The sequence below is a fragment of the Cryptotermes secundus genome, unplaced genomic scaffold (genome assembly GCF_002891405.2).
Source record: "Cryptotermes secundus unplaced genomic scaffold, Csec_1.0 scaffold1270, whole genome shotgun sequence".
NCBI lineage: Eukaryota > Metazoa > Arthropoda > Insecta > Blattodea > Kalotermitidae > Cryptotermes > Cryptotermes secundus.
The window spans coordinates 1959-16105 of NW_019731593.1; the positions used below are offsets into that span (position 1 = coordinate 1959).

A 14147-nucleotide genomic window follows, 5' to 3' on the forward strand; every position below is an offset into this window, starting at 1 on the left:
TAGCGTGAAAGACATTCATTTACACAGTGGTAATATATGTGCTTCTGTTCTAATCTCTTGTTCAGGGCACTTGTAAAAGCTTAAAAATCTTTAAAGTCTTACAGAATGTAAATGCAAATGCTTGCGGTGGACACCCAATGGAGACACAGAAGTTGTTACAGAAGAATGCTGCGGTATTTTATTTTGAGGGGCAGCAGAGCACTAAGTCAGTGCTGGATGTACAAACTGCATGTGAAGGGAATGTGTGAGAATAAGTTACTGTTGCAAGATCATCTGCAGCATCCAGCTATCCCGTGTGACAATATTGAAGATTTAATTCTCAGTGAACTTCAAGTCAGGAAGTTTTCTTTTAAATAATGAATTTAAATACAGGGACAAGTTGAAAGACAGCCGCGTGTTGACTTAAAAATGTTATTCAAACTTCTTTGGGTAACAGTAGAAACTTGAATTACTAAATCATTGTTGAAAACATACTCCATAAATACCAAACCCTCAGCTGCACTATGAGTTCGAAGGTTCATTACTTGTGCTCATATTTAGACTGTTTTCCTGAAAAGAGCTATAATTCTGTGGTAAACGAAGGGAAGTATTCATTAGAACACAATGAAAATGGAGGAAGTAGATTATTTGCATGAAGGATATAACAGGTTTGATCATCTCAGCAAAACACAAAGAATACCAAAAGATCGTCGTACCGATCGCATGTAATTTGAATTCGAATGTATGTCCGTTTTCATGTCTCTTTTTCTTCCATTATCATCAGTTTATCGTGTATTTTTGGAAATTAATAAAATGTTCATTGCGCCGTTATTAATGAAATAAGAGAAGAGAAAATGCATTTTTAAATTATCCTGATTTGTAAAATGGCCCTATAAGATGTAGCAAAATGGATATATTATTTATTTCATATTCTTAGAACAGCCTTTACTTCGCTCTACATGTCTTCCGCTTTTACGTCTAATAAATACATTCAGTTTCTTTTAACCACATTTAAATTTGCTCAAATTATTCGATATTTCTCAATAATCGAAATATTCGACAATTGTCAGCGGTTGTCAGTGGCTAATGTATCGATTGTAACCAACACAATTTTATATGATGATGTTGGTATGTGTAAGTATGTGTGTGAAATGATTTCGAGATTCGTATTGTGGTCGTAAAGATGCGTTCTGATAATTTCTGGACACTTTCGACAAGGAAGATATACATTCCTAATGGACTGGTTAATTTCAAAAGTACTTCGGGGCAAAACCAAGTTCCTTAATTTCGATTTTGTAAAATTGTATTATTCCAAAAAACATAACCTGAAAGAACTCCTGCTAACTATGCCAAGAGACGCAAAACACACCGCAGAACTACAGAAGCAGCGTCAAAAGTTGAAAGAAAAAGGACAGAAGTATGTTCCAGGAACTGTCTCTTTACAGGTACTTGGCAGCGGTGCTAAAGGTGTACCTCGATCTCTCTATGTGTTTACTGATCAGTCTAGGTAAGTCTTGAAATGGTTACATTATTATATAGGTGGCTATATTTATATTATATTGAGAATGTTTGTTGTATTGTGAAACGAATTGCAAATTTGTAATTATATGTGGTTAATCTGAAACAGGTATCTATTTAATTGTGGTGAAGGAACGCAACGATTGGCACATGAGCATAAGATGAAGTTGTCCAAATTGGAACACATTTTCATTACGCATCCATCTTGGGAGAATATTGGAGGTCTCCCTGGTGTTGCTCTCACTATCCAAGATGTTGGGGTTCAAGAAATTACACTTCATGGCCCAGCTGGAACTGTATGTTATGTTTCATTCATAGTATTAGGAAATTGTGGACTGGGTCGTGTTGTATCTCTATATTGCCAATTTATAATAATTTATGTTTTTCAAAATTGTGGCATTCTTTACTCTGTAATTTAATGAAATATTGTAACGGATTTGATAAACACATTACCAGGAAGCAGCTCTGTAAACGTGGTACATTATGCAACAGTAGAAGCTGTATGTCAGTGAACGAATGTTTATAGCTTGTTGCTAGGCAATAGTCAGCGCGCTAATGGACTGGTGAGGTAAAAAATCACGTGGCTCATTTTCTCTGTGATCTTCCTTATGCAACAACTGAACTGTGATTTCTGTGTGGTCTGTGCTGCAACAATATAAAGAGCTGTGAGCCATAAATTCAGAGCTATCCATGTGGAGGCTGGGTCAGATACCTCCACCGTGACCCTGTGAGTCATAGGAGGCGACAAAAAGGGAAGTCTCAAATCTAAGACAGTAAAATATAATCGTGAGTCCCTTGGGACTCAGAGCCGAGTAAAACTGCGTTGGCAACTGCCAGTAGCATATACAAAAGACAGGCTCAGCCTCTCGTCATAGAGGGCACTCTACAAAAACAAGCCTGTAACTGCCAAACAGTAATAAATATCTGATCATGGACCCCAGTTTGCACTTGACTCCAAGACTTGCTGACCGACCGACTGTCAGTCGCAATGTGACTTTGACTAAGTTCAGAGAGAATTGGAACTAGAAGTGACAGTGACAGTGAGTGACAAAATTCTGAGTTCTGAGTTTATCATAGAAGAGGAATAACAAGTCGACCTGTGAAGTGTGATTGATAGGCTTTATTCATGTGTAATATTTGGAGTGATTTGAAGTGCTAGTTCTTCTGTTTTAATTGTATTACCAGAAGAGGACCAGTGCATATAATCAGCGATAGTGCTGTGTTTAAATGTGATCAAGAGAAATTGTAATCAAGGTGCTAATAAATCCAATCACCCGAATTAGAACCTGTAATTTTCATCGCACGTACCACCATACATATGACAATATGTATGAATACTTGTGGTCAGTGTCACTATTCACTCCTCCATCTTATGACCTCAATGAGGAAATCAAGAATTTAAATAAAATATTTTATGTTTGTCCTCCCTAGCTCTATGCCTTGCTGTGTTAAGTTCCCTTTTTTCACTTGTGTGTGTGTGTGTGTGTGTGCATGTGTGTAAACCAGTTTGTATCATGTTAAATAAAAGTGTAAGTTCTGTAATTTATTCAATAAAACTTCATCATCAGGATGAAATTGTATGACCGGATTTAGGTGGTAATTATAAAAAACAATAATTTGAAGAGATATCAGCGAGTTGTAGAAGGCGATGAATAGGGAACCCAGTGCTTGGGTTTACAACTGGGCCACCCTGTCACTGGAGGATATGAATACAAGAACCTGGTCCTCCAGGTTTGGGGTTGGACCCAAGGCTGACAACCTTGCTCTGTATAAGTATTACAGTTGCAAAATCCAAAGAAGTGAAAACTGGATCAAAGCTGACAGAATTTTATAAAGAAGCCTATGGCTCAAAAAGTGGTGATGATTATGAACACCTGTGTATAGTGTTGGGCTTTCACATATGTAGCAGTGAATGTGTTGCAAGTATGAGATTAGCCTAAAATTTATGAATTGTTGCTTCCAGGATGAGATTTTCAAAGCAACTCAAAGGTTTGTCATCCTCAAGGACCTTTCAGTGAAGATGGCATGTTGCTCAGCAGGCACCCATTTTGAGGACTCTGTAATGACTGTCCGCTATTTACCAATTACCAGTACAGCTGTAATTTCTGCAAAAGATGTGAATAGTGATACAACAATTTCAGATATGAAATCAGGTGGTCAGGCTGTTTCACCTCGAGGCAGTTCATCATCTAGCACAAAGATAAGCAGCGACGAAGAGGATGATGATGTGGACTATTATGCTCATGAACGTAAACGAAAGAAGCACAGTCACTGGGGGGACAGAAATGCTGGTGTGTATAACTCTTCATTCCCCATGAATTTGTGGTCCATAAATAAATGTTATTCTTTGATTTGATGCATATTTTTACCAATGTATGATTGTATATTAGCTTCTTTGTGTTTGTTGATACATGTTATAAACTATGTCCTGAATGAATTCATTTTGATATTGAATGTGCTTATGAAAATCGATCAACCAGAAGAAGTACATATGGCATATTGTGTGATCACTGTGGTTGCGGTGCAAGGGCCAAGAAGGCCCACCCCTTATACATTCATTCATTCACTCAAAACCATGCAAGGTTTTCAGATTCAGTCCTCACTATAGACACCAGTGCTTAACATGTAGGCATGGAATTTTGTATTATCTGAAGAAAATGGTCATGTTCTGCAAATTCTAGAAAAATAAATATATATAAATTACCTGTAATGTACTTTTAGGGTGTGATACAATATGTTGCAGCCTTCAGGATGCAGAGGAACTCAGAACTGGGCACATATCAATCTTATATCCCAAATTTATATTCTTTCGGAGACACTGCAGTGTTTTTGTGGGTTCTTACCACCTTAGATGGCAGGTTTTTGGATGAACTTGTGGTTTCTCATTTTCCTGTCCAGTCAACATTAAAAAATTTCTCCTAGATGTCCGTTTGAGTGTTGTGGAAGTAGCTCTTCATAGTGAGACATCAAAGTATCACAGAATGAGGTAGTTGTGTCATGGTCAGTGTTCATTAGTGTCTCACTGATGTCAGTTGTGTGTACAAGAAATATACTCATTGCCTTTCTGTTTAATTTGAATAGAGCACACTGCATGAGATAAAGAACACTCTCTTTTATAGTATGGAATAACAGAATGGATACTGATGAGCAGAGACCACACCATATGTGTAGCTGTAATCAGTGTCGTGCTTTGGCATCATCTTTGGTATATTTTTTGTTTGTTTGGGGAATCTGTAGTTTTTATTATGAGGAGAGTTGACACTATACAGTATTTACCAGTTGATTTTCCCAGAATCTGAGGACAAGTACATCTTGTTTCAGTCACAAAGTGAGCTCTTGTGGTTTTAGCTTTCCAGTTTCTTCTCACAAGGCCTTTAGAGAACCATTATTCAAATCGATAGTTCCACACACTCTGATGTTCATGCCCTAGAGTGTTTTCCAGGATTGTAGATCCAAAAATCCAGACTCCCACTTCCATTCTGTGCAAGTACACCCTCATCAAAAGAAAGTTCTTTTTCAGGAATGTAGTTCGTTTTCATTTGTCATTAGAAATTGCCAGAAGAAGCCAACTTTTGAACAATTCCGTCTTCCGGAATATAATGTCATGTAGTTCAGGGAAAGTCAGTTGTCAATTCCCTTTCAGGATCAAAGAGTAAGGCACTCAAGATTGAGCTGCCTTGTTATTCCATAGACTAAGCAGCAGTGTATACTACATGTAAGGATAGAGCGATTGAAAGTAAAAGAAGAAATAATGTCAAAATCCTTATTTCCTAAAGTCTCTCATGTGAGTAAATGTGAGCTTGTTACCCCTGGCATTGTAGCCCAGAAGATTGAACTGTTCATAACCGCCACTCTGAGAACCTGAAATCCTAAACGTATATAATGTCTATGGACTACTTTTCCTAAAAAGAATTGTATGTTTATAACTTAAAGTGTCCTGGCAGGATTAAAATATAACCTCCTTGTTAGTGGCCTGTTTTCCAGTGATCCCTGAAGAAAGCTTCAGAGTCCCTGAAGGGACCATAGTTCCAATTTTGCGAAGCAGCTGAGCTTCATGACCCTTCAAGCAACCTCTGTTCATTGATGATGATTTTATTCAAGTTGTGGGTACAAGTGTGCTAATTAACTTACATTGACACTGTTAATGTTAAACCCTCTCCAACAAATTGACGTATTCATTTTAGTAGTAAATGTGTTAAAAAGAATCTCTTGGAACTAAATGGTGAAGACATGAAATGATTTGAACTCTGTCTAATAAGTTTTTGTAATGGCATTTTGAATACTACAAAAGAGAGTTTCTTGACTAGCCGAATAGTTTTGGATTATAGTCCCAACTGAACAGAATTATCAGTTTATAAAGTAGTCTATTTTATATTTAATTATTTTATCACTGAATGCACACCAGCTTGGGAGGTTCTTTATTTCTTTTCCACTTCATCCATTCGATATATCAACCATCTGTCTCACAACCAGCTTTTCATATCTGGTGGAGTTTAAAGTAAGAAGGGATCTGTATTCCATATAGCAAGGTTTGTTTGTTTTATAGTATAATTTAATTGTCCATAGATCTTACACTGAATGTTAATAGGTATATCATAAAGAAAGCTGCCTTCTAGGATGGGTCGCCATGTAGAAATTGTGTTAACTGACACAATTTTTACACGGCGCCACATCCCAGAAGACGGCTTTCTTCATAGTCACCACTGTGAAAACCTCAAATCTTACAAGGTATATCGTAGTTTCATTTGTAATTTGCATTTTATAGAAACAAAGAGACAAAGGTCGAACATTGATGCTCCTAAAGAACCAGTGGCACTGTCCTACATTTGCCAGCTGAAGCCTAGGCCTGGGTCACTGTGTCTTGAACGCTGTGTGGAAAGAGGAGTGCCTCCTGGTCCTCTTTTGGGCAAACTGAAAGCTGGTGAAGACGTGTTATTGTCTGATGGCACCTTGGTCAAATCTGCAGATGTTCGAATGCCTGACGACCCTGGTCCAGTTTTCCTTGGTAATTACAGTACATAGGTCATTTATAGTTTTGTATAATGGAAAGTGTGGCTGCCATCACATTAAAGTATGTTAATTACCAGAGAATCAGTCTATTGAGTAGAGTTTTGTAACTTGTGTAACTGGTGTTCTCTCAGTGTTGCATGTAATTTTCTGGTTGCTGACAGGATGAAACAGAATACAAGGAACTCGGTATTTGACAACTGTGAAATGGTATAGTAAAACTACAGGTAATGAGAAAACCATCATTACCTTTTTATGCTTTTAAGAGCCAATGCCTAAAAGTTATGAGAATATATTTATAAACAAAGATTTGTCTAAGCAAAACTGTATCATTCCCCCTTCATAGTGCTGCTTTTTCAAGCTGGTGCATAGGGCCATTGATTCTGCCTGAATCTCTTCATTCATAACATTACTAAGTACCTCATACAAATTTTGCTGAATGCCCAGAACATCATTAAATCTCTTTCCTTCCATAACTGCTCACACCTCTTCTGATGTATCCTGAGGGAGTGACTGGGCCTACAGGATGTCAGATTTCCTAAGTGGCTTGGAAATGACAGTGGTAGGTTTGTAGTTACACAACTTACAGGTCTAGGCCTAGTCAAGCTGGAATGATGTACAGAGTGGTCAGTTACATTACAGAATGTGAAGATTATAAAGTGTCATTGCACACAGCAGAGATGGTAAATGCAGATACCAACAGAGTTTTCCTTTTGATGAAGTTACAGGAATATCCAATGAAACCCCAAGAATCACAGTTTGAAAGAAAGTACCCCCGAAGTCCCAGAAACTGTTCTCAGAACCTTCTTGATACACAGAAGCTTCCATTACTTACAACCTTCATCCTATCAAAGGTTCAGGTCTAAACAGCTGTCAGTCTGAACTATACCTCCTCTGCTTGTTTGCTTGAAAAACCAATAACACACCATAAGTAAACTTGATAGAGACTTATTATATTGACCCAGCAGTAGGGAGATAATGCGTTTCAGTTATACTGTTAATCATATATGGTTGCATAAGTCCCCATAATCATTACTTACTAATAATATTACCAGTTACATGTGGGGCATGCAGTAGCATAGTTGGTTGAGGCACTATGCTACAAGCCGTAAGGTCATGGGTTTGATTCCTGATGAGGTCATTGGATTTTTTCAGTTGACCTAATTCTTCCAACTGCACTCCTGCCCTGGGGTCAACTCGGCCTCTAGCAGAAATGAGTACCAATAATCTCCCAGGGACTAAAAAGTGGCTGGCGTGTAAGACAGACAACCTTCCCACCATCTGTGAGCCAATTGTCTAGAAAATGTGGGAGCCTCGATATGACACAACTGTATGGGCCTCCATGGCCTGTTACAGGGATAAAGCCTCCTATATGGATATACAACATGCCTCACATTGTTTGCCAGTGAATAGATGTGCTTACAGGCACCGGAAGTTATAACATCTAGCTTGTTGGGTTAAGTAGGTAGCATGAAACTTACCTCAAACTGTACAGAGTAAGCACTATATGAAATCTGAGAGCTTTTGGAAGGGTTGGACATACAAAGTAATTCACACAACCCACTAATGCATGAATCCTGATTATTACTGGTATCTGTAAATTTATTACACCTACACAAATGACAGTTCAGTACAGATACTCTTGTTGGGATTAGCCACTTGCACTAGATGAATGTTGGCTTTTGAAAAAAATTATGTCACAGCTTAATTTGGGAAGTTATTCTCTGTTGTGATGATTTTCAAAGGATATACAAAGTTGTGCCTGAAAGACTTGAGTTATAGAAGATGATCCAAAAGAATAATGAAGTTACACCTCCAGTGACTAATTCAAAATGTGGTGTTACTTCCCTGGTTAAGCGGCCTCCGTAGTCTAGGGGTAACGTTCCCACCTCATGACTCAAGGTATGTGGGTTCAAACCCGGCAGAGGTTATCGAATTTTTAAGGGCGGAAAAATTCAGGGAACAAGTACTCCGTGAGGGACTTCAAGCCATGTGTCCCGTGTTGTAGCTTTACAGCATGTAAAAGATCCTCGTGTCTCTAGGAGACCTCTGAGCAAAATTAGGCAAAGTTTCCCGCCCAAGTAGTTTCCATTTCCTCTGGTAGATGGGGAAGTATCGGGGACCACTGCCAGAGAGGGCCGACCTCGCTGGTAGAATGGGGCTGATAGCGAGCACCAGTACTGGAAGGGCATGGCGACAGTAGAAATTAAAGGGGGACACACAATAGATCAGCAACTGGTCACAGTGCATGGGGAAACCCACCCCCCTCCAATAATAACAGTAACAACAATACTTCCCTGGTTACTGATGCAAAAGGATATGATGAAGTTATACCTCCAGTGACTGATCCAGAAAGATGCCATGTTGCATTGGTACAAGTGAATTTTAGCATTGCTAGCCAGCATCTTTCCAGGATTCCAGTTGAATGTAGAGTGTATGATTGGCTAGCTTGTCACCTGGTATTCAGGATTTAGCTTGGGTCTTCTAACTTTCAGCAATTTCTGGTACCTGTCATCCTGCCACACTTACACTGCTTTTAAAATAATGCAAAATCAAGAAACTTATCACTGCTTCTTTTCACTGTCTTCAGGAAAAGGAACATGACAGGTTTCCTCTTCAGTCCTGGAGTGTCTTAATGGGTATCACTGAACCACATGCATATGTTGTATGTCAGTCTTACATTTATCCTGCTACTAAGTTACTTAATTAACATATCAGATTAACATGACCGAAGATCCATTTATTCCTGTTAGTTAGCCATTTCAAATGCAACTTGCTTTTTAAAACCTTTAAAGTTTTAAATGTTAGAATCTCTTCTACATCACTAGTATATGCACTCTACATGTTTTGACCGACATTGGTCATCTTCTGGTGTCTCTAAAATTGTTGCTGAAACTACTATGCTTCTGTTGATAAGTTCAGTTTTTGGGATGTGCCCTCATCTATGTCCCTGTATGTCCTATGGTGATGGGTAGTCCCTCTTATTGTGTCGTGTGCACCTGTTATGAAACATTCTTAACAGTCAGTCAGTCAGTGAGGAATTGGTTGGTGAGTTAGTGAGAGAACTGCTGTGGTTCATCTGTTGTGAGCTCTTGCTGTGAGAAGCTGGTAGCTGAGGCTGGGGACAGTTCAGGAACCCAGAGAAAGGGGAATGTCCATCATTGGAAGCTGCTACCAAGCAATGGCTAGTGAAGACTATAACAAATTGAGAAAACCTAGTGTGTCCTAGATTGATTTATGAAGTGTAGTAATGAGTTGTACAAGTGTACAGTAAATCTGATTGCTAATTTGAACCTCATCTATAGTCACACTACATAAAATCATGTAACAGTACATCCAGGTTTTAATATGTTCTGCCAGTGAGTCCTCAGATTTTAAGTTTGTTTATATGCCGCAAGCATGGATCCATCAAGATGTATCTGAATCACTGACCAAGGAGAATACCTTTCAAGTTTGGTCATGTACTTTGAGAGAATCTGCACTCAGATGCTGAGCACCTTGTTGGATGGGGACTTAAGGAGATTGGAGAATTGTCCACAAGCTACAATGATGGAAAAACATGTCCATGAGCTGCAATACAGGAAGGGCTTATGTACCAGTCATAGAGACAGACTGGGCAATTGATGGTAGTGTACTTACCATGGAAGAAGGAAGCCTGGCCTGTCTGTATTTTGCAGGCTCCAACAAAGGAATTACTGGAAACTATGAGACTAGAGGGAGGCTGGTAACTGTAATATATACTAATAATACTGTAATATGTACAAATTAATTTTTTCCCATTAAAAATTCAATAAGTACAGTTGAATGTGTTACCTTAGTTTTGGGGATTTAGCTGTGTTGCATGTTGAAGTTGTTCCACCATTTCAGCCTATATTGCAGTTGCCGTCTTCATGGGGATTGTGAGGCAGAAGGATGAAATTAACTAATACATATGTCTTGCAGTGGAAGGTGTGGATTTTGGGTGCAGTTCTATCCAATGTGAAGGGGCCATGTGGTTGAGAAATTGGAGAAAAAGAAGTGCAGGCAGACTTTTGTTAATTTGTATTATTTTGATGGTTAAAGTTGTGGAGTGTTTAACTGATAGCTTCAGTGATTATGTAGGGACAGTAAGCATGGATGTCAGTAGTGATCCAGTTTCACTGAAATCATGGAGGAGCATTCAGCTGCCACAGATGATAGGTTCTCTGACCTGGTGTCTGTGATGTGTTCTGAGATTCTGACGCAGAAGTGGTGGCCAATTTGGCTGATGTATGCTTTGTCATAGGAGTGGGGATCTTGTAAATGTGAGGTTTTAATATCACAAGTTATGTGTTCTTTATTTTTTTGAGACAGGTGATCATTCTTTTGGTTGGTTTATGGATGATGTGGATCCCCCTTTTTCAGAGTAGCCTGGCTATGCAGTCCTGTTCTCTGGATATAACAGTTACACTCCTTATGATGTGATTTGTCGCCCTTTTTGTTATCCATATTTTTCTCATTTATTCCCATTTTTTTTTTTTTTTAATTTTTGGTTTTTCTTGAACAAAGCAGATGTTCAGGTATGTCCTTGATGGAATAACAACTGGTTCAAAGAATGGAGTTGAACTGTCATTTCTCTGTCATGCTGTATGTCTGGTGAAATGACTATCACATTCCTGGCGGAATCATGGAACACATCAAGACACCAGAATAAGGAACCACTGATTCACATTAGCTGAATACTCCACAAATACCAGTCACAGAATCATCTTTAATAAAATGGAAGCCTTAGCAAACATCTATGATTACTTTCCCCACATCATTAGAGAAGCTGTTGAAATAGGCAGACACCTAACTGTTTCAACCAAGAAGCTAAACAAAATCTGGGTTCACCTCTTTTCCTCCAAACCTTCTTAATGACATCGGACGGTACCACACTCCACATTTCCACCCTACACACTTAGTGTGAAGCCTATATATCAGCCCACTTCAGAATCTGAAGTTACTTGTGAAACATAGGCCATGGTGACCTAAGAACAAGAATAAGAGACTAATATCAGAATAGTGGATCACATTGCTATAGCAGGACACATGACATTAAAATATTAATCTTGTTTCAGTTGTGGATTGCCCATCTCTTGACTATGTGGATTCTCTAGTAAATAATCCCACATTCTCAAGGCATCAGGAAGCAGCCATGTCAGATTGTGATGTTGCTTTTCTTGTTGTTCACTTCACACCAAAAGCTGTCATGGAGGATTCAAGGTAATGAATTAACTGCAACATCAACTACCATGGTTAAAGCAGAAATAAGCAATCATCAAATAAATGAAAGTATAATATATTGTCAAAGTATCCTAAGCTGCTGTACCTTCTGGAGTTTCCAAGTTTGAGCAGAGACATGGATATATTTTCCACAGACATATTAAACTTGTTGTATGGAAGGAGTAAGAAATGTTTGTTACAAGTGTCCGGTGGTTTACCTCTGAACTACACTACATTCCCAAATTTTATGAATATCTTTACTGTACCTTTCAGTACAGACTTTACCTTCTGGTTCAGACACATGTTCTGTTTTGGTGAGGATTTCATGTCACCTTCACATCCCTCTGTATACATAAAAAAGTAATATAATGTCCAGTCCATGATAGTTGCCTTGAATTTGGGGGAACAGTGATGGCTTGCAATGAATATACGTAGTTCCCCATTAGTTTAGTATTTGCGATCATGATTAATTTTATATCAAGCATGGTTTTAGCATATGTTAGACAGCACTCTATTAAAGATGATACTGAAGAAGAATGGAAAAGTTTAAAATCAGCGATACAAGCACAGCTGTTGAAGCTGTAGGGAGAAATGTTTAGGCATACAGAATGAGGATATTGGATTACTGTTCATGTAATAGAAGTAGTCTGCAAATTAACTGTAAAGAACACAACATAGGAAGTCATAAAAATATATCTAAGCAAATAGTTTAAAAAATATGTCAGAAAGCTTGGGATTGGTTAATAATAGGAAGATGACATCCATGGAAGACAGACCATAGCATGTCAACTGCTCAGACATGTAAACAGCATGGGAATTGACAGAGCTCAACACTGTAAACTCTTCACTATTCCTGCATTCAATAAAGATTTGTTGTTACAGCTGACATGTCTTGAAATTCCAGGGGTTTGGAGTTTGAATCCCATCATTGCAGCTGAGTGTCTGGATGGAGTATTTTGTGGTGTTGTGCAACCAGTCCAGCCAAGTGCTGGGTTAATAGCCTCTTGTCATCCTGCACATTCAGGCCATTAAACCGAACATATACACATATTTTAATTCAACAAAGCTTATAAGATTTTGGAAGTTTGACTGCATTTAAGGGGCAGCTGTTCCTCATGAATACATTGGTTGTAGCAATAGAGAGTTGCTTTTCTGAAATTGTTTGTGATAATATAATAAGGTTAAAGAAATTTGATTTTTTTATAGGTACCGTATGTGGATGAAGCAGTTCTCTCCTAGCACGTACCAGCTGATAATCAATGAGAGTAACAGTTGTATGGGAAGTGTTGCGGTTCATCGTATTCAGCAGAAGCTTCACCTCTTGCACCAGGGGATATTCCCCCTCCTACAGGATAAAGGCATTCCTTCAGAAGATTCAGCATGTAATGGGATGAATGGAGTTGTTAGGACCATCCCTGAAGCTGAACAGAAGAATGAAGGAGGTGTAATTCTTGATTCTGAAAACAGTGATGAGCAAGTTTCAGTAATAAAAGAGAGCTCTAACAAAATAACTGAAAGAACGCTGACTTCATATGAAAATGTTTCTGATATTTTTTCTTTAATTGGAGCAAGAACTTTCTGCAGTGTGCATCTCCGACCTCGCAAAGGTTTGGACAGGTAAGGTTGCATACGTTGTTGGTTCCCAAACTGTCATCCATGAATCAAAGATGGCCTGAGGGTCAGTCAGTACTGCAGATCATCAGATTTTATCTCTGTCACTCGCAGAATTTTCAGGCACTCTCATGGCCTCCAAGCTTGGATAATTGTATTGTGTATATTTGCAAATATTGAACCTGTAGACCCATATCATTTGCCACATGCGTACCTTTGTTAGGATTCGATCAGTGTTTAAGCATGGTTGGAACCCTGCAGACCATTCAGTGTGTCTGTCTATAGGCCTGAAGAATTTCTTTTATTGCTAGTGGGGTGGGACTAAGTTCCTTGTGCTGCGGCCACTTATGGCCCATTGTACCAGCCCCAGATAATAGGTGAGGGTGATTGTGGAGCAATTGGTGGAATGACTATTGGCAGGGGAAATCGAAGTACTCTGAGAAAACCTGCCCCAGCACCACTTTGTCCACCACAAATCCCACTTGACCAGACCCGGGATTGAATCCAGGCCACCATGGTGGGAAGCCAGCGACTAACCGCTTGAGCTATGGCACAGCCCTTAGGCCTGAAGTAACTCAACTGCTGAACAGATTTTCATTAAATTTGATATTTGGTAGTTTTAATAAAATTTGATGAAATATTTTGAGGTTTGTGGCTCTAACAGTGGTGACTATGGAAAGTACTATCTGACAGATGTTCTAGCAGACTATATGGCATCACGTCCCAGAAAGTAAAACTCTTCACATCATAATTTTCTCTAATTTCAAACATAATTAACAGACAATTTTTATGAACTACCTGCATGTCTT

At 38.8% G+C, this 14147-nt stretch overlaps 1 protein-coding gene across 1 annotated transcript in view; it reads left to right on the top strand.

The window, feature by feature from the left end:
- The first annotated feature begins 1094 nt into the window (after positions 1-1094).
- LOC111867254 (ribonuclease Z, mitochondrial) overlaps positions 1095-14147 on the top strand; it is a 33928-nt gene continuing 20875 nt past the window's right edge. The window contains exons 1-6 of the mRNA XM_023856932.2: positions 1095-1486; positions 1607-1793; positions 3461-3788; positions 6263-6502; positions 11583-11727; positions 12934-13344. Coding sequence (XP_023712700.1) covers positions 1215-1486; positions 1607-1793; positions 3461-3788; positions 6263-6502; positions 11583-11727; positions 12934-13344 — 1583 coding nt within the window. The 5' untranslated portion in view covers positions 1095-1214. The remainder of the gene's footprint in view (positions 1487-1606; positions 1794-3460; positions 3789-6262; positions 6503-11582; positions 11728-12933; positions 13345-14147) is intronic.